The sequence below is a fragment of the Notolepis coatsorum genome, assembly GCF_963971535.1.
Source record: "Notolepis coatsorum genome assembly, chromosome: 15".
NCBI classification, from domain to species: Eukaryota; Metazoa; Chordata; class Actinopteri; order Aulopiformes; family Paralepididae; genus Notolepis; species Notolepis coatsorum.
In genome coordinates this window covers 44,624,512-44,650,101 of record NC_140179.1, presented here as the reverse complement: position 1 = coordinate 44,650,101, position 25,590 = coordinate 44,624,512, and the positions used below count along the sequence as shown (strand labels likewise).

The window sequence follows — 25,590 nt, the reverse complement described above, 5'->3', positions numbered from 1 at the left end:
GCTTGGTAATGAGAGTGTGATGCAATCAACTGAGTACCTCAGACGATTAACCACGGAGTGCCAGATGTCCCGCGATGATGTCGGGGAGTTCGCGACCCTCTCTGCGCCGCCCCCTATCTCCCTGTCTCCGGCTGTCCCTGAGCAATGACCGGAGTGTTGAATGTCCCGTGACTAAGACGGGGAGGACGTGACCCTCTTTGCGCCGCCGCCGCCCCTGTGCCTCAAATAGATCCGCTATCAGCTCTATCTTTAATCTTTCAAAATGTTCAGTTGCTATCGCTATTAGCTCTATCTTTAATCTTTCAAAATGTTCAGTTGCTATTGCATGCACTCATCTGTGTTTCACTACACACATGAGTGCATGCTTACCAACTGTCCGTCTGCAACACTACTATCACCAACATCTAAGAAGGGAGATCCCCCCCTTGAATGGCCCTTCTAAGGTTTCTCTCCTCCACACTGCCTGTGGAGCTTTTTTCCCTATTGTTAGGTTTTAGTGAGTTTTTCCTTACCTTCGCGTGGGGTATGTCTGGGAGTGCTTGCATTCTTTCATTTATTTGCATTCATCTAAAAAAAATTGGACCTTATGGTGTTCTTGTTCTGTTCTTGACTTATTGTTATGTTTTCTTCTTGACTTGTTTAAAGAAGACCTGTACGGCCCATGGGGACATTAACGTGTGTTGTCGGGCCCTATAAATAAATTTGATTTGATTTGATAAGTCTGTTTTCAGAGGAACAATGTTTTTAAACTTTATTATCAGTACAGATGGTCAGTTAGTGTTGTGTTAATGCATAGTTAAATACAGTAGAGGTTGAGTACTTTATTATCTAAAGATGGTAAGTTAGTGTTGTGTTAATTCATAGTTAACACATTGAGTGCCAGCAGGGGGCGCACTATTTATTGCTTGAATGCCAGCCTTTTGGGACTGATTTTCCGATATTTCATGATTTTCGTGGAGCTATTTCTATATTCTATATTATGGCTATGTGTCTAATACGCCTGTCGCTTATCAATGACTTGCTTGCAGTCAACATGTACACAACGGATTGTTTTTTCATCTGTACATTTCAGTTTTATACCGTTTTGAAAAACTGACGTTTTTGGAAATAAACAAAAAAACAAAAAAAAATATTCCACAGGAATCGCCCTTTAGTGTAATACACACAACAATGAATGCAGTAGTCTCGGGTTATATGCCTGAGAAGTAAATTGGGTGCAATACCATCCGGGAGACGATAGGGGGCGGTATTTGCCCTTTTCGAGCTCATAGACAGTCCCAATGATAACGTGAGGCTGGATTGATGAAACATTTATGGATATCGCTAATAAAAGCAATAACGATTAAATAACGAGATTTCTCGTCATTGGCACTCAACGCATGGCGGCCAACAACGAGATATCTCGTCATTGGCACTCAATGTGTTAAAGACAGTAGAGGTTGAGTAATTTATTATCTTTTTTTTTGATCAAATCTTTTATTATTATTCACATGAAACAAGACAACACATTAACCACAATCACAATACATAGAACTTCACAAGAAAATAACAAAAACAATAATAATAATAATACAGACTAACAATTTATACAGACAAAGAGAAAAGAAAACCGAGTTCAACCTTCTAAATTTTTATTCCAAAGGGTACTATCTAATAAACGGTCTTTCCCAGTGTTCAGCCCCGATTCCCGGCCGTGTGACCCTATATTAATAAAACGTACATCTCCAATCCACCACAAGGACAATTTTTTGAGAACACGACCCGAAAACAGAGCAATGAACCTTCATGAAAAAACAAAAACCTGTAGAGGTGTTCCATAGACTCACAGAGACCGTGTAAAAGTGGCCAAACAGTGAAGAAATAGTTAAATAGCTGCCCCCCCATAATATCCCCAGCTAAACTCAAGATGACAAGACAAAAGACAAGACGGACAAAACATTTCCTCCTCCCCCTCCCAAGAGACCGCCGGACTCACCCGAACACGCACCTCAACCCCGCTCAGCCGCACACTGCGGTCTTTACCTTCTCAGCTGCTGCGAACCACAGGTCAATTCCAGCCTGCCCCACCCCAATCACCCGGGCTGTGGATATCTCAAGATAAATCACATCCAATAGAGTTAGGGACCAGTTAATCATTGTAAGCTTCTCAGGCTCCTTCCATCTCATTGCTATCAGCTTCTTCGCTGCTGTGACGCCCGCTAGGACAACCCTTTTCAGTTGTACGGAAGCGGGTAGTGTCGTTATATCGTTCAGGAGTAGCGTAACAGCTGTGAATGGGATAGTTAAGCCACACAGATCTGAAGAGTAATTTATTATCTAAAGATGATAAGTTAGTGTTGTGTTCATTCATAGTTAAAGACAGTAGAGGTTGAGTACTTTATTATCTAAAGGTGGTAAGTTAGTGTTGTGTTCATTCATAGTTAAAGACAGTAGAGTAATTTCTTGTGACATATCACATTCACACTACCAAGTGATTTAGATTACCATCACAACTGCAAATACATTCAAAATGGACTTATATGATTATTCAGTGCAAGGGTTCACAAAACTGTACTTTTCACCTGACATTCTCAAACATTTCAGAGATCATTTTGTGAGAAATGTGATACATCATTTGGCCTTTTAGCATTTATTTAGACAGCAAAATTCCACAAATGTGATATCACAGTTAGACGAGATTCAATATACGTAGGTATCAGTATATTGCCTAGCCCTACTTACTATAATCTGTACATGAATTTCAATCATAAAGGTTGAATATCGGTCTGGAAAATCTGGAATTCTGTGGAAACTTAAGTTGACTTCTCGAAACCAAATGAATTTTATATAGTGTTAGGTCTGAACCAAAGGTGTGTGTCGCAAATCCATTGAGGGCAAGCCCTAATTTCCAACGATATCCAGCACACAAACATAATAATAAATACATGATAAAATACAATGAATATACAATAAACAATACAATAAGTGCAATCATAATTCCAGGTGTTCTCATTCTGATTTCTAGCTTTAGGAGAGAGAAAGGTGCGTGTTCCCGAATTCTGACCGAACTGTCCCGGGGGCACAGGGAGAACATGAATTCTTAAAGAGGTGGAATTCCCCCTTTTAAAGAGAGGGAACGAGAGACTGAAAAGACAGAAAGTTGGAGAATAAGAGTGAGGGAAAGATTCAAATGGGCAAGAGAATGTCTATCCCTCTTCTCTTAAAGGGATTTCACGGTGAGAGAGAGAGAGCGAACAAAAGAACAGCTGCTCTTTTACTTTCTCCAGAAGAAAGGCCAGCTGCCCGCGAGCAGCGTCGCTCAGAGCCGAGGGAGTAGATTAAGCGTTGCAGTGCGGTGGTTCTGAGGTCTATCCTGATGTTTGGTAGATCTACACCTCACAGAAATGTCTTGAACTGATTAAAGCCCCAGAGATGTGGTTCAAGTCGAACTGTCCTGTTTCACAACGATGTTACTCTGTAAACAGAAGTCATGAGAGGCGCGTGAGAGGTAGTTACGTGATACCGGCTCTTACTGAAAACAACAAGAACATTTTATCGAAATTACATTTGTAAATTGGCAAATTATAACAAATTGTCTTAACCCTTGTGTGGTGTGTCACCTTTTTGTTACTCACCCAATGGTCACAGGTCTGGTGGACCCACAACATTATTGGGATTTTAAAACAATGAAGCCATAACAATTCCTGTAAAAAAAAAAAAAAAACGTAGCAGATCTATCAATAAGATAATAAAAAATAACAGGTGGCCTATTCTGCGTTTAGGCTATATGTTCTCTCTGTGTTCGCTTGGGTTTGCGCCAGGTACTCCGCTTTCCTCCCACACCTTAAAGCACATGCATGCTAGGTACACTGAGAGGATACAAGTAGGTGTGTGTGTTGTGTTTGTGTACAAAGACTCACTGTGAGCATGGGGGATGATCCTAATTCAATAATAGCAATGGACAGTAACATGGAATTCCAATGCATCCTCTCTTTCTCTCACACTCTGTCTCTCTCTCCCTCCCTCACACACACTTTCTCTTTCTTTATTTCTCTCAATCCCACTCTTTCTCTATCACGTCTTCTCACGCTCTCTCCTCCTTATCCTCTTCTCCTTTCCTCTCCTCTCTCCAGGCAAGGTGGTGTCTCCAGAGAAGATCCAGGAGGCGAAGGAGGTGTACAGGGAGCACTTCCAGGACGATGTCTTCAACGAGAAGGGCTGGACCTACATCCTGGAGGTCAGCTGACCATCTTTCTCTCTCACACACACACACACACACACACACACACACACACACACAACCTATCTCTCTCACAGACACACACATACACGCATACAGAGCAAGTTTCAAATCCAATTACCTCCAGATTGAATTTAGTGGCAGATTGAGTTTGAGGTCAAACAATGTTTGATCCCAGAAGAACCTGCTGTCTGGGTCATGTCTTCCAGCAGGAAGTCTACCTGGAACCAGTTAACAGAGAGGAACCTGAGGCACTGTGACCTCAAGTGTGTGTGTGTGTGCTTACGTATCGATGTGTGTAATTTAAAGCTACAGTATGTATTTTATTTTGGCTCACAGTCTACAGTAAGTGAGTTTCACCGGCCAGTGTGGCAGCAGGGCAGAGAGATTCCATTTCAACCAACCAATCGGAGGAGCTCAAAGGGAAGGTGGTTGGAATAAGCACAAAACGATTAATGGTTATTTAGTGGTTACTCTACGTGGTCCTCATTGCCAGACTGCGTTGAATGAGGACCATGTAGATTCAACCACTAGAAGTGTTTATTCCAACAAAATTCCCATTGCGCTTCTCTTGATTGGTTAGAATGGCGAGCCTCTGTGAATATCTCTGCACTGCTGCTACACTGGTCATTGAAACTCGCTCACAGTAGACCGTCAGGGAAATTGTGAGTCTGCTTGTGTCGACATCATGGTCCCCATTCCAAGTGATGGAATATCTTACATACCGTAGCTTTAATAATGGGACTTTGGAAGTGTGTGTATGTGCGCACATTTGTTTATAATGTATGTGTTTTTCTCTCTACAGAAATACAAAGGCCACCTGCCCATAGAGATCAAGGCAGTGCCAGAGGGCAGTGTGATTCCCAGAGGAAACGTTCTGTTCACAGTCGAGAGCACAGACCCAGAATGCTACTGGCTCACCAACTGGGTGGAGGTAAGAGACACAATCTAGCTAACTAACTGTTCGATTTTACTATCACTATGGAAACTAGAATAACTAGCTAACTAACTGTTCTATTTTACTATGTCACTATGGAAACTAGAACAACTAGCTAGCTAACTAACTGTCTTATTTTACTATTGTTTATTGTTTAAAAGGATCCCCATTAGCTGTCACCTAAGTGGCGAGCTAGTCTTCCTGGGGTCCACACAGAAAGACAACACAAAACATAACAACATGAGATACATATGACAATCACAATTAACAATGATAATCTAAAAACAGTAAAACATTATAGACATCATTATCAACATCAAAATATTTTGCTCACATATTTAAGTAGTGCATTCTCAGGTGGTATTTGAAAGACACTTTACTATTCAATTTACTTATGTTCACCTAGCTAACTAACTGTCTTATTTTACTATGTTGCTATGGAAACTAACACCTAGCTAGCTAACTAACTGTCTTATTTTACTATGTCGCTATGGAAACTAGAACAACTAGCTAGCTAACTAACTGACTTATTTTACTATGTTGCTATGGAAACTAGAACAACTAGCTAGCTAACTGACTTATTTTTCTATGGCATTTAAATCCAAAACCGAGCGGGACCTTTTAGTTTGTCCAGGCGAGGTGGTGAGTGCAGCTGTGTCAGTCAGTTTGTCTCGGAACAGGCTATTAGGCTACTGGTAACATTAAGTGGACAAGACAAGCTATTTCACGTCATATTCTCCAGTGTCGTTTAAGTCTGCTGTTTGGGGCGCATTACAGATTTAGTTTAGTCTACGATAGAGATGGATTAAACAGCGACTGAGTGTGAGAATTGCGCTACACGAGATGTCTGCGAGCGTCGATACATTTGGCTTCATGAGCCAGTGTGCATCGCCCCGGTCCGTCACCGGCACAGGGAGAGATCTCCTTCTCCCCGACTTATTTACAGAAGACAACCGCTGCATTTAGATTCTGACGGGGCAAAATCTAGACTCAAATCTTAAATGTTGTATAGAGAACTGCAGTTGCGTTTGTTATTTCAGTGCATAACGTCAAGCCACAATGTTAATATTTCCTCTCATAGTCACTTTATTTACCAAATAGTATTTGAATTGAACAATGGAATTATTTCTCCCCACTGAACCGTACCGAACTGTGAACTCAAAATCGTGATATGAACCAAACCATTATTTTTGTGAACCATTCCACCCCTAGTCACTATGGAAGCTAGAACAACTAACTAGTTACTTAACTGTTCTATTTTCCATGGAGACAGAATGCATATTGTTGCCATGGGAGGGGGGGGGATTAATTTCCTAAACATTGTATCTAAGCTGTGTCTGTATTCAGCCATCGCACTAGCTAATAAAAATTGCACAATCTCCGTTCATTTTGATAAGTGACCCCACTCTTGCGAGACACACTGTTTACATAGTCAGAGAACTGTGAAATTGGTTAATTGACTGGTTGGCTGGCTGTCTGGATGACTGACTTACTGGATTACCAACTGTGTACAGAAGATGCATAAAGAACACTATATAAATCCAAGCACCTGCTGTAGCCAAGAGTGCAAAATAAATAAACAAACTAATAGTATTGTGACTCTCGCTGTGACAAGGCTGCCCCCCCTGTCCCCTCTGTTATTAAAGCGGATAGTGTTGTAAGCTGAACCCAGTGGAGTTGTCATGTAAGTGCAGGTCCAAGGAACCAGCAAGTCAGTATTTTGTAACCGATTGCATTTCCCTGTCAGTTCATTCATCTTTGTAGATTTGGAGACAAAATAATCAAAACGTAATCAAAGTAAATAAACAATGGTAAATATCTGCAAGTAAGGAGTATGATTAATATTTGGGTTTATATTTTGGAAGTAAGTAACTTTGCAGCCGTACAAAAGTTCAAGGGTATTTCACTGACCACGGAGTGTATTGCAAGTCATTCCACACACAGCAATCACCACACACACACACACACACCAAGTCATTCGTCAATACATGCACACACAAGTGATTATTCACTCCTTATATAAATACATTATTGACTCACTCATTCACTCATTATGACAGAACATTCACAAAGACACACATCCATCACGGCTCATAGAAATTAGGGATGCCCCGATCGATCGGCCACCGATCGTTATCGGCCGATACTCAGTATAAATATGCAATCTGTGAATTCCGATAATTAGTCATATTCGCCGATAGCGGAAACCGATCAAGCGAAGCTCTCACTCGCTGTCTGTCTCAGACACACACGACCTGCAAACTGCCGCTGCTCCTCCTCCCTAGCCCCGCCCGCCCCGTGTAGAGTTTGTAAACAAAGAGGTGCGGCTCCTCTGCTCGAGTCTGTAGTGCACTGCATTCGACCTGCGCTAACGTTAGCTACCTAGCTATCGTTACTGTTTAAACAAAATTACCCAGTCAACTATTCACGTTTAGTAGGCATTGTCTAACGGTATTTAGCCGGCTAGCTACCGATAGCTCCTGATATCAACAAATGATCCAGAAAGTCTAGTAGTTCATGTTCATACCTCAGTTAGCTTGCGTTAGCTGACGTTCGTTTACTGTTCAAAACGAAATGTCCCATTGAACTAAAGTTCTGTCTTAACGTCATCTAGCCGGCTAGCAGTAGCTACAGATAGCTCTTGATATCAATGTCTTATAACATTGATTTAATGCGTATTCGAGCTGAGGGCTTGCTGAATGTGAAATGACCAAAGAACCGTAACGTTACCAATGGGGTCCCGCTGCAGCGCCGGAGAATCCTTTTTGGAGCTGGGCTACTAGAGTACACACAGACAGTGGAGCTGTTTGCAGATAGTGAGCATTTTGACTTGTTGCGTGGTGGCGATGTCTCGCAGTCGCAGATAATACAAGTACAAGTCTAATTATATAATATATATATTTTATAAAAAAAAAAAAACTTTTTATATAAAATAATTTTTAATTTCTTTTTAATCAAAAACAATCGGTATCGGATCGGTATCGGCCGATATGGCTCACGACGATCGGTGATCGGTATCGGTGGCAAAAAACGTGATCGGGGCATCTATGCTTACACACACACACACACACACGCATATGAGGACATTACATAGACTTAACATGCATTCTGTAACTAACCCCTAACCTTAACCATCACATTACAATATTGAAAATGTCTAAATAGGCTAAATGTCCTCACAACCCAATAATTATGTCCTCATAACCCCACATGTCCTTATATCTAAACTGAACAGTCAGTCATCACAGCTACATGTAAAACACACTCTGTCTCTCTCTCTCTGTGTGTCTCTGTCTCTCTCTGTATGTCTCTGTCTCTCTCTCTCTGTCTGTGTGCCTCTGTCTCTCTCTCCTCTGTCTCTCTCTGCGTGTCTCTGTCTCTCCTCTCTCATCTCTCTCTCTCTCATACTGACACCACTCACACAGGGTCATCCTTTATAGTTGTGTGTATAAATGTAGTCATTGCTCACAGCTGAGGCTGCCTGGTGTCCTTGGCCATAATACACCACATTGTGTGTGTGTGTGTGTGTGTGTGTCTATCTCCCTCTCTCTCTCTGTCTCTTGTGTGTCTGTCTCTCTCTCTCCTGTCCTCACCTCTGTTTCTCTCCCTCCATTTTGTTCTGTGACAAAATGAGAAACTGTCTGTGCGCATGTGCATACGTGTGCAGGCAGACAGTAGTCATGTTTGTGTGCATGCGTGCAGGCAGTATGACATTGTGTGTGTGTGTGTATATGTACGTGTGTGTGTAGACGTGGACAGACCCTAGCATCATGGTTTAGATTATGATGTGTCTGTGGAAGCATGTGACCTAGTCATTCAGCTATATACTCTATACTGTCTTTCTGTTTCTCTCTCAACTCCTGCTGTCTTGTCTGTCTGTCTCTCTCAACTGTCCTACTGTCTGTCTCTCTCAACTGTCCTACTGTCTGTCTGTCTCTCTCAACTCTCCTGCTGTCTGTCTGTCTGTCTGTCTCTCAACTGTCCTACTGTCTGTCTGTCTGTCTGGCTCTCTCAACTGTCCTACTGTCTGTCTCTCTCAACTGTCCTACTGTCTGTCTGTCTCTCAACTCTCCTGCTGTCTGTCTGTCTGTCTCTCAACTGTCCTACTGTCTGTCTGTCTGTCTGGCTCTCTCAACTGTCCTACTGTCTGTCTGTGTCTCTCTCAACTATCCGTCTGTCTATGTCTGTCTGTCTCTCTCAACTGTCCTACTGTCTTTATGTCTGTCTGTCTCTCTCAACTGTCCTAATGTCTGTATGTCTGTCTCTCTCAACTATCCTACTGTCTGTCTCTCTCAACTATCCTACTGTCGGTCTGTCTGTCTCTCTAAACTATCCTACTGTCTGTCTGTCTCTCAACTGTCCTTCTGTCTGTCTCAACTATCCTACTGTCTGTCTGTCTCTCTCAACTATCCTACTGTCGGTCTGTCTGTCTCTAAACTATCCTACTGTATGTCTGTCTGTCTCTCTCAACTGTCCTACTGTCTGTCTGTCTCTCTCAACTATCCTGTCGGTCTGTCTGTCTCACTCAACTGTCTGTCTGTCTGTCTGTCTCAACTATCCTACTGTCTGTCTGTCTCTCTCAACTATCCTACTGTCTGTCTGTCTCTCTAAACTATCCTACTGTCTGTCTGTCTGTCTCTCTCAACTGTCCTACTGTCTGTCTGTCTCTCTCAACTATCCTACTGTCGGTCTGTCTGTCTCACTCAACTCTCCTACTGTCTGTCTGTCTGTCTCACTCAACTCTCCTACTGTCTGTATGTCTCTCTGTCTAAACTCTTGCTTGGCCTTGGAGCTCTAGGAAGCACAGTAGGACATTAACACTTTCAGTGCCGGCCATTAACATGGTAAAGCATGGTTAAATGCCACCACCCACTTCAATGATAGCGTTGTGAACGCATAATCTCTGTCTTAAATTATGGCTATGTGTCTAATCTGCCCGTCGTTTATCAAAGACTTGTTTGCAGTCAACATTGTCGAAGCGGATTGTTTTTTAATCGCTTCATTTCCGTTTTATAGCATTTTGAAAAGCCCTCGTTTTCAAGGAAAATATAAAGATTCCGTGATAAAAGGCATTTACTGGAATATTCTGGAATACACAAAACACGTTGTCATTTTTCTGCCTATTTATGAATCGTTTTCAAATAAACTAGTGCCGAGAGATGGGAGTCGGAGACGGTGGCTCGAGGCAGAGCGAATAGTATTTATTGAGTACACCTACACGATACAGTACTGGAAAGCTAGAATGACAGGAACTGCCACCCCTTAAATAAGAGTGTTCGATGTTCTAGAATGTCCTACTATGACATCATCACAAACGTTCCAGAATGTTCGGGCGGAACTAATGTTCTATAATGTTCTGCTATGACATCATCACAAACGTTCCAGAATGTTTGGGCGGAACTAATGTTCTAGAATGTTCCTAACAATAATTCCGTGGGTGAATTATGTACCATTACAATCACTACAAAACGCTACTTATGCACACTATAGAAGCGGGCTGAAAAATCTATTCTCTCATTTCCTCATCAGCGATCACAGCCACACACACACGCATAGGGCAAACGCTGAGATATAGGTGAAAATAGCTCTGATTATCCTAAGACTGGTCAAATAAATTCCTTACCTCAGATCAGATGTTATCCAAAAAGATTATTCCAATTCCTGATCGCCATTCCAAATATCGATCACGCTTATTGATTACAGTGTTGGGTACTGTAAATACATAATCCACGTGTTTTCCGGGCCGGCGAGCACAATGGGGATTCTTCAGCTGGCCTTGACGGAAAAGTAAAATGAGGAAACTGCCCCCCCCCCCCCCTTCGTCAGTCTAAAGTAATGGGGTGCAGTATCACAGGGAGAGACGATAGGGGGCGGTATCGTCCCAATTGAGCTCAGAGAGAGTGCAACACTAGCGTGAGGCTCGATTGATGAAATATGAATTCAAATCGCCAATAAAAAAAATATGACAAACAAACGCTATATAGCGTTGGCGGGCACTCAAAGGTCGGCATGAACTAACGACAAAAAGCGTGGCTGGCATCCAAAGTGTTAAGAGGGGCCCTTGGACTTTCATAAAATACCCCTGAAATCAAGGCAAGGCAAATCTAGCCATACATAGGCCTGCCGCGATAAGCAATAAATCGATTAATTGCTGCGATAATTAAAATGAATGCAATGATTTTGACGGGCGCGATTAATTGCTATTTGCGCGTTTGTTTTAATGAGGCGGAACCAGTGCCCCTTCAGTCACTGTCCGTGTTGGGAGGCGGGCCGCTGACGTTACTAGAGTACAGCACGGGAGCTCCGTGGGGCAACGCCACATAGACATTTCTCAATAGTGTTGCTCCTTTTAACCAAGTAGCATTATTTGTAGTGTAACGTTAGCTATTTTTAGACCCAAGTAGTTACTCGCTACTGCCCGGAGAAACTGGACTGCTAAATAAAGATGAAAGATAGAGCTTTGATTCTCATTCCATGCTAACAACATTAGCTAAATATCTAACAAACGAAATACAACGTATAGCATAGCTACAAGTACAACACAGAATAACGTTAATACAATTACATGCATCATTGTTTACAATGAACGGGTGGGGCTAGTCAAAGGACTGGACACGGGGACAAGTTAAACATGAATTAATTTATTATAACACTCCGGTAGTTTCGAGTCGTGCTGCAGTGCTTACGCACCACAGCTATTCTATTACTGCTTTGACGCTTCCTCCTCATCGTTGATTGCCTGTAGTAGCTGCATCTAACGTTAGTAGCTAACGTTAAAACTAACCGAAAGGTAGTTGTTCACCAACAATTTGTTTTATCATTAGCTCAAAAACAGAACCGGACGAGGCATGTTGTCGGCTCATAGTTTCTGCTTAGGATAATAACAACAATACTTCCGGTCCGGTCGGTGGGCTTCAAAATAAAAGTTTTGGGAAATAAATTTCTCAAAAAAAATTCTCTAACCGGTCGCAATAATATCGCTTATCGCGATATTTTCGGGGGCAATTAATCGCCCAGCAAAATGTGTTATCGTGGCAGGCCTAGCCATACATCACATGTGTTATATAATTAGGCAATATCACAATATCACAATTAAATGCAAGGCAATTCAAAGTGCTTTGCATGAAATAGATACAAATTCAAGGAGATCATAAAGAGCATAAAAAACTTTAAAAAACACAACATGGAGAATAAAAAGAGTAAAAGTACACTCACAGTAACACCCTTCTGATTTAAATTACCCTTCGGTTTTATTATACATATTAAATATATGTATTAATCAAGAAATATTATGAATGTATTAATCAAGAAAGAATAGTATTATAAATGTATTCACTAGAGCTGGGCCGTTAACGGCGTTAACGTGCTGCGTTAACGCTATACTAGTATCGCGCGATAATATAATTAACGCATTACATTTTTTTTTTTTTTTTTACCTTTATTTACCAGGGTAGGTTCGCTGAGCACAGATGCTCTTTTTCAGGAACGCCCTGCTTCACATTCACACAGTTCCATTCACACCTGGGAGCTGCCCAGTACAACCACAGTTGACACCATTGGCCACTGAGCAACTCCACTGGAGCAGTTGATTCAAGCCATGTCACATAGTTCAAGTTTGAAATGATTCTTTCTGTTTTGCTCCTGAGAGTTCTAGATACTGTACTGTACTGGTAATATTATTTATTTGTGTTAACTTCTGAATAAAACAACTTATTAAACACAAGTACATCTTATTGAACATTATTTTGATATTTCATTACCAATTATCATAGCAAAACAGCTTTTTCAAACAGTCTGTAATGCATTTTGGAAACGGGAGATGGGCTCATGGTGTAATGGGCCACCTGGCCTGAGAAACATAAGGAGGAAAGAAAAAGTAAGGACTTACTTCTGGTAATTATTTGGGTAGAACACACATATTTTGAATGCCTTCGGCAGGTTTTTTTTTTTTTTTTTTTGAGCCATTTTAATCTAGATTAAATCCAGGATTGCAGATAGATTAATCTAGATTAAGAAAATTAATCTATGCCCACCTCTAGTATTAACACAATCGCGGCCACTGGGATGAGTCTAATTAATCTCAAGAGGACCGGGAAATGTAAACGGACGTGGGGCTGTTTGTAGAGCTAAATCTATACTTTATAGTATTGCTATCTGTCCATTCTCATTGTCAATTGAGTCCATAAACCGTCCCTTCAAAATGGCTTAAAGAAAAAAAAAATGTCATCAATACGTTCTCATTTTATAGCGCCGTGAATATAAGCCTTATACAGGATTTGGTCTAGTATATTTTCTGGAAGGCTAGATATAGGGCTAATAGCTGCTAACGTTATATCCAATGGCATTTCCGTTTTACAGATGCTACAGAAATAACTCAAACTGCATATGATCGGCACGATCCTCAAGCATGTATGCATGAAAGGGGGGGGGGGCGGAGGACGTCGTTTCTGATTATTGATTACCAATAACTGCGTTAGCCTCATTAGCCTCATAGGCCGAATGCCTGGTTGAGTATCATAATAATGCCCGATTGGGCTGTACTTTACGTGAAAAAGATCTTACCGTGGTCCGGTGGGATCCCCCTGAGCATTTCCCTGTTATCGATCGCCATCTGGTAGATCGATATGTCCATTGGCTGATGATAAATCCCCTTATTGCATGGTGAAATCTGCGATGCAAAACGTAATCCAAGGTACAGGCTACATACACATCCAGAATCCAGCTACTGGAAACCCCCAAAAAAAGTCCAAAAAAAGAATGCACCCTTCAACCACAGTGCACACTGCATTATCGCGATAGCGCCCCTAAGAGGATCTGGCCGGTATTGCACATTCTCGAATTCAAAGAATAGGGTAAATCTGCAGTGCAGCTCGGCGACCTTGAATAGGTTATTAATATGGAATAAAAGCAAGAACAACTTGCCACGGATATATCCGTGCTTCTGTCCACAACGGGTGGAATCGAAACACAGAGATCTCCGTGCTTGAGCGGGATAGTGTTAATCAAGAAGGAATAGTATTATAAATGTATTCATCAAGAAAGAATAATATTATGAATGTATTCATCAAGAAATATTATAAATGTATTCATCAAGAAATGTTATAAATGTATTCATCAAGAAAGAATAGTATTATAAATGTATTCATCAAGAAATATTATAAATGTATTCATCAAGAAATATTATAAATGTATTCATCAAGAAAGAATAAGACCTTGGAAAGAATTGCAGAGGTCATGTGACTGATTGAACAAGGCGATTGTCTGCATGAATCAATCTGATGCTACTTATAATATCCAGTGTAGAGATTTATATTAAAGGTGAGTCAATTTAATTCGGGTGGGTTTACCCTATACTACATCCCGGGATGAATAGAATGTACACGTAGTTAGTTACTCCTCTACCCTACATATCCTCACCTTAACTTGTGACAGTGGGAAATGGAATTGTTTTTGCATTATGCTGTGCGGTGAAAGCCAGTGCCATGTGATGTATGGTTGCCCTGCCCCTTTCTCTCTGTCTTTCTCATACATGGACAAAACACACGCAAGGCCAGACATTGTATGATAATATTGACTTGTCCGTCCACGGTATTGGTATTGGCCTTTCATAGTGGTTAGACCCGGACAAAGCCGAGGGGGCCACTGCCCCCTTCCCGTGGCCCCCAGCTACGGCAACCCGTCCCCTGGCCTTGTGGTACGAGGGGTCCCCCTGGGAAGCACCAGAGTTTACACAGGAGTTAGGCAGAGCTGCGGAGTCCTTGTGTTTTGATGGGTCAAGGCGTGTAATTAAGCCGCTATTCCAGGGTCTGTGGCGAATGATTAAAGATGAATGGGCTTTTGCTGTCAGGGCCCCCTAAGCTTTAGAATGTCCAGACTAGCAAATTCACTATTGTCTTTTGAATTATTCCGGTGTGCATTTCTTTGGAAATGTTTCCTCGGAATTCTGTTTTGGAACTTTTCTGTACCACTCTATAAGCTGTCAGTGGCCACTAGTGGCCGTCATGACATCATCATTAGAATGTTAAGCTTTTAAAATGTGACTCGCATACGTGAGGGTCAATTCGCTTGTACGTCATCTGTTTTTTTTTTACCCAATCCTGTGTAATGTATGGTTCTGGGCCAGTGTTGCTGTGTTCCCTACGTGTTCCTAACCCTCTATACTCCGCGGGTCTGGCGTTGACATGGGGTCCTTGCGTGTGGACGTCCCGTTCCCAGAGTCTGTCCAGTCTGCATCACTTCCTCCTCTGAGCCAGTTGGTTTTTGGCACAAGTCCGAAACTGAAATACTAGGAACGGGGGGGGGGGGGGGGGGGGGGGCTGCTTTTAACCGATTTGCGGCCAACCACGTACGTGATTGGGCGCCATCCTTTGAAGGCCAACCACGTATATACACGTGGTAAACTCTGTTAAACTCTGGTAAACTCTGGTATTGGCGCTGTCTCGAGAATGCAGTTTCCCCTGTTGCAGACCGAGTGTCACTTTTTTTCGCTCCGGGTTAGCTTTTCTGTTAGCCTGAAGCGAGGGCTTTACCCGATCACCTGGAATACTTTTTGCGACGCCGAATTCAGTATGCAGTAAAGGAATATAGCATCAGCCAATGGACATATCGATCTACCAGATGGCGATCAAATAACTGGGAAATTCTTTTTGGAATACAACCGGCCACAGGTAAGAGCGATTTGATGTCAATTTCAGTCTGATCGGGCCTTGTTCTCATCCCATCCACCCGGTCAGCGTATGATGTTGCAATAACGAATGCTGTTATTGGTAATCAATAATCAGAAACGACTTCCCCCGCCCCCCCTTTCATGCATTCATGGTGGAACATGATACCGATCATATGCATTTAGATTTTTAACTCTAGCTTGTGTAGGGCCGAAACGCCATCGATTTAACGTTATTAGCTTAGCGCCCTATAACTAGCTTTGCAGGAATTACCCCAGACCATTGCGGTATATAGTTCATATTCACGACGCTATAAAACGGGAACGTATTGATGAAAAAATTATTAGCAATAAAATATAGATTTAGCTCTACAAACAACCTCACGCACAGTTAAAACTTGTAATGAAAAGCTGGCCTCAGAGTGGGATTAGAATGTGTTAAGCAACATCATATGAGAAGGAGAGATGCGCTGTGGTTACTGGTGCTGGGGGTAGATTCTCTACTCTCCTCTTCTCCTCCCCTCTCTGCCCCTCTCCTCATCTCTCTTCCTCCTCTCTCCTCGTCTTTCTCCTCTCCTCTCTCCTCCCCTCTCTTCCTCTCCTCTTCTCTCATCTCTCCTCTTCCTCCTCTCGTAGCTCTTCTTTCTCCTTCCTCCCCTCTCTCTACTCTCCTCTTCCCATCCCCTCTCTTCCTCTCTCCTCCTCATCTCTCTTCCTCATCTCTCCTCCTCCGGTCTACTCTTTCTTCAAGGCCCACAGAGAAAGCATGTTTACTAGGTATGTCCTGTGTTTGTAGAATTTCAGTTAGACTGGGTATCCTGTGAACCATGCCAACAAACTCCAGACAAACTGAGAGATTACAAATCTGAGGTATCTAAAGAGAAATCTACAGGAAAACAAACTAACCAATAATGGAGGAGAAGCTCATTTTGGCAGTTTCCGACAAACCTTGTTTGTAAGACCAGGTCTTACCACGACGAGATATGAACAGCAGTAGAGTAGAGAGTATTAATGTATGTAACTTGTGTAATGTTAGCTGAGGTAGCAATGGTAATCTCAAAATTTTGTCAAAAAATGGTATAGCTCGTTTGGATTCTCTATAGACCTTTTCGCTGTATACAAACATACCGTGTTCGAGCCAATCGGCAATACCAACTGAGTCACGTGACTAAGTTGCCCCAGACCTGCGTGAGCTGCTACGCTAAAATAATACAACAGGGCTCTATGGAGAAACCATGGCACTCCCCTGACTAAAAGTTGTTTCAAACAAACGGCTGGATGTCATTTTGCCAAATCAGCATGGCTGTGAGTGTGAGTCTTTCACATTTTACATATCTAGCTTTGGCATGGATTGATTGTTTAGATCGCTAGCATGGCTAACAAATGCAAATATATTGTAGTCTGCCCCGTTGTTCTGACCAGGATTACGTTCCTTTCTACCCTGGTGATGCGTGCGCACACTGAGTCTGATGTATACAGCAAACAGGTCTATGTACACCACCGCATCTCGTGTTGGAGCGTAAGAAAAAGGCGTCCAGACTCCAATGTGATCACAGCCTTAGACTTTATTGTCCACAGGGGGAAATTCCTTCTCGCAGCACAGCACTGTACTCATCAAACAACAGTACATACAACATCATGTCAAACATTACATACAACAAGTAACACAGTAACAAGATACAGTAACAACAGGCAGTATACACTCAGTCTTGTTCAGTGAAGCCTTCTGTTTAAGGTGGCTATGGCTGCAAGGATCAGGCTTTTTCCCAAAGCGGTGAAATGGAGAAAAGACTTGACATCCTACCTTTTCTCTGCTCTCCCATCAGACCATCCTGGTCCAGATATGGTACCCCATCACCGTGGCAACCAACTCCAGAGAGCAGAAGAAGATCCTGGCCAAGTACCTCCTGGAGACCGCAGGCAACCTGGAGGGGCTGGAGTACAAGCTGCACGACTTCGGCTACAGAGGAGTCTCCTCACAAGAGGTATATATAGTAGAACAAGGTAGAGTCTCCTCACAAGAGGTATATATAGTAGAACACAGTAGAGTCTCATCACAAGAGGTATATATAGTAGAACACAGTAGAGTCCTCACAAGAGGTATATATAGTAGAACACAGTAGAGTCTCACAAGAGGTATATATAGTAGAATACAGTAGAGTCTCCTCACAAGAGGTATATATAGTAGAACACAGTAGAGTCTCCTCACAAGAGGTATATATAGTAGAACACAGTAGAGTCTCCTCACAAGAGGTATATATAGTAGAACACAGTAGAGTCTCCTCACAAGAGGTATATATAGTAGAACACAGTAGTCTCCTCACAAGAGGTATATATAGTAGAATACAGTAGAGTCTCCTCACAAGAGGGATGTGTATATATTCTTCGACGTGATCTGAACAGAGGTAAACTATTACTACGACCTCGGTATAGCGACCGCGAATGGTAAACTAATTATCTTAACAGAAGTGCGCTGGTAGCGTTACATATGTTGTCTAAAGGGGGACATATGGTACAATTTAAGATTCTAATGATAATCGGCATATAAAGGACAACATAGAGCATCGTTAATTTGTGAGAAACCTCAATGAAAACGGCGCATGGTGCTATTGTTATGAAAATGTGATAGAATCCTATAAAAATTTGGACGCATTTGGTTTACGTTCCGTTATATATAGTAGAACACAGCTCTCCCTCCACCTTTCTGTCTTCTCGCTTCATCCCTTTATTCATCCTCCTTTCCCCTCTCCTTCCCTCTTTTGTTACCTTCCCTCACTCCCCATCTCACCATCTATATTCTCCATCCCTCCCTCCCTATCTCCCCCTCTTTCCATCTCTCCCTCCTTCTATCATCTCCATCCCTCCCTCCTTCTATCCTCTTTCCCTACCTCCCTCTCTTCATCTCTCTCCCTCTACCCCTCTCATTCTCTCCTCCCCTCTCCATCGCTCCCTCCATTTACCCTCTCTCTCTTCCTTTTTCCATCTCTCCCTCCTTATATCCCCCATCCCTATATCCTCTTTCCCTACCTCCCTCTCCATTTCTCTCTCTATCCCCCTCCCTCCCTCTATCCTCTTTCCTTACCTCTCCCTCTCTCCTCTCCCTCTATCCTCTTTCCTTGCCTCCATCCCTCCCTCCCTCTGTATATCCCTCCCACTCTCCTCTCCATCCCTCCCGCTATCCTCTTTCCTTACCGCTCCATCTCTCCTTCCCTCCCTCCTCTCCCTCCCTCCCTCTTTCTATCCTCTTTCCTTACCTCTCCTTCCCTCCCTCTATATATCCCTCTCTCCTCAGACTGCAGGTATTGGAGCCTCTGCTCACCTGGTGAATTTTAAAGGCACAGATACGGTGGCTGGTATTGGTGTCATTAAGAAGTACTACGGCACCAAGGACCCTGTGCCCGGCTTCTCTGTTCCTGCTGCTGAGCACAGGTACACACACACGCACGCACACACACACACACTGAGACACACACACACACACTGATACACACACAGAGAGGACGCTTTCAGACACAATATCAGAACCTAGCCGAGGTCTCTGTCATGTACAGCCAATGGCTGTGTGTAAGGGATTCAAGAAGGCTTGTTCCATATCTAGATAATAGGTCTGTACAGGTCAAACAGACTGTAGATGGAGGATAGGCAGTGTGTGGCACCTCTCTTGTGATATCAGGAATAATGTATTTGGAATAAGTCATATTAATTAATTCAGGCACCACACACACACACAGGAATAGTTTTTCCGTGCCTTAATTCATACTTAACTCCGGATATGACCGTATTAGGTCTAGCATGCCAGCACTTTAGTCAATGGGAGGACGGGGAAATTTGCGAGTGCTTAAAATATATCTTAAATTATGGCTATGGGTCTAATACACCCGTCGCTTATCAATGACTTGCTTGCAGTCAACATGTACGAAACGGATTGTTTTTTCATCGGTACATTTCCGTTTTATACCGTTTTGAATACACGTATAGTTTTGGAGATTTCTAGTAATTCCAGAGAAATACGCGATAATAGCCCTTTAGTGGAATACACAAAACACGTAATTTTTCATCTGATTTATGAATCGTTATCAAATAAACGCTAGATTTCTTGACTCCCCGAGTCCGCATTGCCTGCGGCTTGGGCCAGTGGTCATACTATCTCAATTGGCGGAGGTAGCGGGTGGAAAGTCGATGGGTGGGGATTGGACGTTGTGGACAGCGACTCCTACAGGTCGGTCTGGTGACGCCTGTACAGCAGAGACAGGAAGTATCGGGGGCAGCGTGAGCCTCCCACGCGTTACTCCTGGCCACTGAGAGTCCGCGCTGGCAGGTGAAAAGATGCGGCAGGCTGCCTCGTGTACCGGAGGGGACACGTGATGCAAGGCTTCTATCCTCACTACAGCCGACCAGTGGGAGGCATAGTCTAGCAACGTTCAAGACAGGGGAGGGGAGAATTGGCGATACGAAATTGGGATGGGAGAAAAATAAGGAGAAAAAGTGGATTAAAAAAAAACGCTAGATTATCGATAGTATATGTGTCCTTATGCGCGCTAGAGAAGCGGGCTGAAAAACTCAGATGGCGGTGAAAGGGACATCTGATTAACCCAAGACTGGTAAAATAGAGTCCTTGCCTCACATCAGATGTTCTGCAAAAAGATTAATCCAATTCCTGATCACCATTCCAAATATTGATCGCCTTTATTGATCCAACGTTATAGTCCAAAACACATAATCGACGCTGCTCCAAGCCTCCCCAGTCAATGTGGTAACACGATACTGCTTGCCCGAGAAGGGAAACCCCGGACCGGAGTTTTTTTCCTGATGCACATCCCAGCCAATCCAATCCATTGATGTGCAATACCATCCGGGAGACGATAGGCGGCGGTATTTGCCCTTTTGTGAGCTCAGACCCATTCCCAACGATAACATCAGGTTGGATGGATGAAAATGAATGGATATCACTAATAAAAGAAATAACGATTAAAACCCGACTATACTCGTGATTGGCACGGAAGTGATGGCGAGTTAACCCGACTATACTCGTGGTTGGCACGGAATGGGTTAAAGGGAACTCGGAACTCTGAAAGTAAGTACATTTGTAAGTAAGCTACTGTAATAGTTTTGCATCCACTACACTCTACACACTGGAAAGTATTTCATACAACTTAATATCCAAAAACCCCTTTAACAAATTACTTTAACGATTCGACCTCACAATGATTCGATTCGATTACGATTCTTCAGGCAACGAATCAATGCATCATGAAATCTCTTCATTTGACCACGATTCGATACATTTTCGATACGTTTTCTATCAGTTAATTCTCCAAAAAAAATTGAATACACAAATGTGGCTGGGGGAACTGATTCACTCAGCATGAATGGACTGGACTATAGGTAAATAAAAACAATACACACAAAAATAATCGATTCTAACATATTCAAATCGATGCATCAAATCGAACACATTACTCTGTAGTGTTGGCACAATCAGGCAGACTAAATGGAGCCAGGTGTGGAGGAAGGTCTGGCTGTGTCAGACTAGGGGCGCATTCCAAAGGTTTAAAAATGCTTCCCTTCCTCGATTGCTCTGTGACCCAGAAACTGGGGGAAATTGTAGCCATATTTAAGGCCATTCCAAAGCCGTAGGAAACGCACAGAGGAAGCCTGAGGTTTCCTCGCTCGTCTCCACCAGCGGGGAGGATACATGTGTGTGTCCTCATGTGGTGTTAATCATAAAGGACACCACATGCTGCCAACACAGCATCAGTACAGGTGTCCTTCATTGTACTTCTAGCTCAATAACTAAACAGAATCTCCCGCTCTGCCTCCATCCAATGGAGAGCATATACCGTAAATACTGAAGTAGGAGCGGTACCAAATAACTGAACTGAACATTCAATATACAACATTTACCATAAATACTGTTGTATAAGTGAATACTAAATAACAATTTAACATGCAGAAGTGTTTATCGAAGATCTCTGACGTAGGCTGTTAAAACGTATAAAGCTCCTCCCACAAACAGCACTTCAAAATGACACGTGAGTGAATGAAGACATTCCATTCCTTCTAAATAAGTATGTTTCCTTCACCTCTTCTCGCATCGCTTCCTAATTTTCCTCATTTCGAGGATAAGACGCGAAGAACAGACACAATGGCCCTTTGGAATGGACCCTAGCTGTTTGGTTGAGGGCTTCCACATCAAATCTGGCATTTCAGATGGAGCGAGGTTTTCCTAGCTCCATTCCACCGGTGGCAATAGGGGTGCTCTTGTGTTGATTTTAATTATATAATTAGTTACTTGTGGGAGAGCTGTTCTGCATGTATAAGAGAGAGGCCTATATTTCTAATTTTCAAACAGATCATAATGAATAAATCAACATTTTGTGTCAGTTTGAACCCAGTAAAATGTACTGGGTTCATTTATTGAAACCAAGTACTGTATGAAATAGTAAACAGTGCAATTACAGGTGGTCACTGGTCATTTCAACGTTTTCAAAGTGAAATCAAGTAACTTTACCTTAGCAGCTCAGTATGCAGCTCAGTATATTAGTAACCCGGCTTGTATTAGGAGGTCGTAGGGCTGGGCGATATGGAAAAAAATCATATCGCGATAACGATATGATAATTTTATTTTATTTCTCGATATCGATAATTATCGAATTGTTATAAGTATACATTTTTTTTTTTTTTTTTTTAAACACAGATGTATGTTTATTTTGCAGCAATTCTTTGTCATTGCCGCCATCTATAGTGTTACATCCCCTCACACTCCAGTTCTCAGGCTGCAGCTGGTTTAAAAGCTAAAGTAAACCGGCTTCTCTGCTGGCTGTGGCTCCAGAGGAGTTGAACAGTTCTGGCTCTGCTAGTTTATTTTCGATCTTTTGGCGCTTTTTTGGTGGACAAACCACCGCACATGTGCACTGTGACTCGTGACTGGAGTCTAGTTCTGCTAGCACACATAGCCTACTGTGTACAGACGGTTTCAAAATGTATTTTAAATTAGAAAGCAAACAAAATAAATGGACAAGAGAAAAAGAAATCTGAATTAGGTCAGTATTGTCATTTGGACAAGCAAAGCCATTACTTTAAGTTGCAGGCAAGAAAGACAAGTCTGTCCACTGTCTCTGGTTTTAAAACTGCCCTGTTGCAGGTATAAAAAAAAAAAAAAAAACGATTTTTCGATTTTTTTTTTTAAATTTCGATATTCGATATCGATTATTAAAATATATCGCGATATTTATCGTTATATCGCCCAGCCCTAGGAGGTCGGCTTATAATTGCTTAGCTCAAGAGCACACCCGGCCATTAATAGAGACCCGGTTTGTAATTGAATACCGGTCACTATTAGAGGAATTACGGTATCTGCTGTTAAAATGACAAACAGCATTCACGGTCGGTTAAACACACGTTTGTTTTATAATGCTCACAGCAGACCGCAGTGTTGTTGATAAATTACGTGGGGCCGGGGGGATTTAGGTTCCGCAAAAAAAGGTTCCGCACCGTTGCAATCGTACGGTGCACAGCCCGTACTGTACCAGAGGACCACATTGACGCGGTACAGTACGTATCCGCGTACCGTTACACCCCTAGTGTTTATATTAACTATTTTAGCAAACTATTGGGATGGGATAGTCGCAGCAGCTGACAGGATAGACTAGGGCAGTGGTTCTCAACTGGTCTAGCCTCGGGACCCAACATTTTCCTTAGTCATTAAGTCGCGACCCAAATTTTTTAACCACTGATTTATTTAAAATAAATTCACAATCTTTCATGCACTGTTAAAAACATGAAATAAACACAAAAAAGTGCAACAAAAGTGCAACTAGGGCTAAAAACCCAATGAAATAAAATAATAATAAATAATATGCTTCTTAGCAGATTTCTTAGCTTAACATAACAGACCTAAGTTTGGGGGAACTAATGGGATAACTGGGCTTGCAACAAAAGTGCAACTAGGGCTAAAAACCCAATAAAATAAAATAATAATAATAAATAATATATGCTTCTTAGCAGACTTCTTAGCTTAACATCCCAGGGAACTAATGGGATAACTGGGGATGTTGTTTGCTCCTGACAAGAGTCTCAAAGTCTGGGGTGATGGTAGACAAAGCAACTCTGAGGTCATGCTCAATGTCCAATCTGTTCCTCTGCTTTGTCGTCAGCTGGACCAGAGCTGAGAAGCCACTTTCACAAAGATAGGTAGTAAAAAAAAAAAAAAAAATTATTTAACTTTTTTATTTTTTTTACACACATCCGCGACCCACTCAAAATGGCCTCGCGACCCACCAGTTGAGAAACACTGGACTAGGGGACAGAGCCTTCAGCGTGGCGTCCCCTACCATCTGGAACTCTCTCCCCCCCGAAATCCACAACGCCCCAACCCTGGACACCTTCAAATCCGCTCTAAAAACACACCTCTTCACCAAGGCTTTTCCCCATCAGTTAGTTTAGATTAGATTAGGTCCATTATCCCTTACCTTCCCTCACCCCCCCCCCCTATTTTCCTTGCCCTATTTTTTGTCCTGATTGTGAAGCGACCTTGGGTTCTATGAAAGGCGCTATATAAATTTGATCTATTATTATTATTATAGGTACATCATGTTCTGAAATATGTCTCCAAATGCACAGCACACTGACAAATATGATCAATCTGATCTGTAAACTGATGATTACATTTACATTTAGTCATTTAGCTGACGCTTTTATCCAAAGCGACAAGTTCTGTACGACAAGTCATCAGGAAGGGCACAACTCTATCAGCTGAGTAACAATGTTCCTCAAAGTGTTGAGTGCTACAGTGTAGGTTAGTTTATTAGGACAAGTGCATGACAGTAAGGTTAGTTAGGGTTAGATATTTTTTTTTCTTTTTTCTTTTTAATTCAGATAATGGTTGAAGAAGTGCGTCTTTAGTCGACGGCGAAAGATTGGACGGGTTTCGGCTGTCCTAACTGGGGTGGGTAGTTCATTCCACCATTGTGGGGCAAGGACTGAGAATAGGCGACTTCTCTTCGATGACCCTCCCGGAGCTCGGATAGGAGTAGGTCTGAGGCGGCCAGAAGATTCAGAGCGTAGGGGTCTTGAGGGTGTGTAGTTGGAGACCATTGACCGGAGGTAGGCGGGAGCGGTTCCCTTTGCCGCACGGTATGCCAGGTCGAGGGCCTTGAAGCAGATGATGATGAAGTCAACACAAGCTTTCTCTAGGCTTTTGAAAATGTAGGGGAGACCTTGCTGCTAACGGAGCAGCTGAGCTAAATCTCTAGTTGAAGCACAACTTTCCAGAAATTATTGCTAATATTTCCAGGGGTTAAATACACGATGATCATTAAATATGATTTCACAATTCCTACATTTTCCAAGGTGAAGTGCCCCTTTTAAAATCTTCTGTGTTAATGTGTGTTTTAATTAATTATTTCCCTTACCTCTGTGATGTATGTATCGTCTGTGTCCAATAGTCTTATCTTGATTGTTCCTTTATTTATTTTATCAATACATTTTTGTCCCCTTTTTCCCTGTTACCCTTTGAGAGGTCCTTTTGTCCTCTCGCCAGGCTGTCATTGTAAATAAGAATTTGTTCTTAATTGACCTGCCTGGTTAAATAAAGGTTAAATAAATACAATTCTCCGATGGGGGGGGAGTAAATTAAGGTCTAAGACTTACGGTTGTTGACGAGGCTTCTGAACCTCTGCTGTTGCTTCTACCTTCACTTCCCCTCTGTATCCTCCTCTCCCACCTTCTCTTTCTGTCTCCTGTCTTTTATCATTTTTTTTTTCATTTCTC

The 25,590-nt window shown here is 42.3% G+C and overlaps 1 protein-coding gene across 1 annotated transcript in view; it reads left to right on the top strand.

Moving 5' to 3' along the window:
* Positions 1 to 25,590, top strand: part of nampt1 (nicotinamide phosphoribosyltransferase 1) — a 66,958-nt gene that overhangs the window by 26,895 nt on the left and 14,473 nt on the right. The window contains exons 3-6 of the mRNA XM_084331157.1: positions 4,113 to 4,216; positions 5,025 to 5,153; positions 17,646 to 17,804; positions 19,112 to 19,248. Coding sequence (XP_084187283.1) covers positions 4,113 to 4,216; positions 5,025 to 5,153; positions 17,646 to 17,804; positions 19,112 to 19,248 — 529 coding nt within the window. The remainder of the gene's footprint in view (positions 1 to 4,112; positions 4,217 to 5,024; positions 5,154 to 17,645; positions 17,805 to 19,111; positions 19,249 to 25,590) is intronic.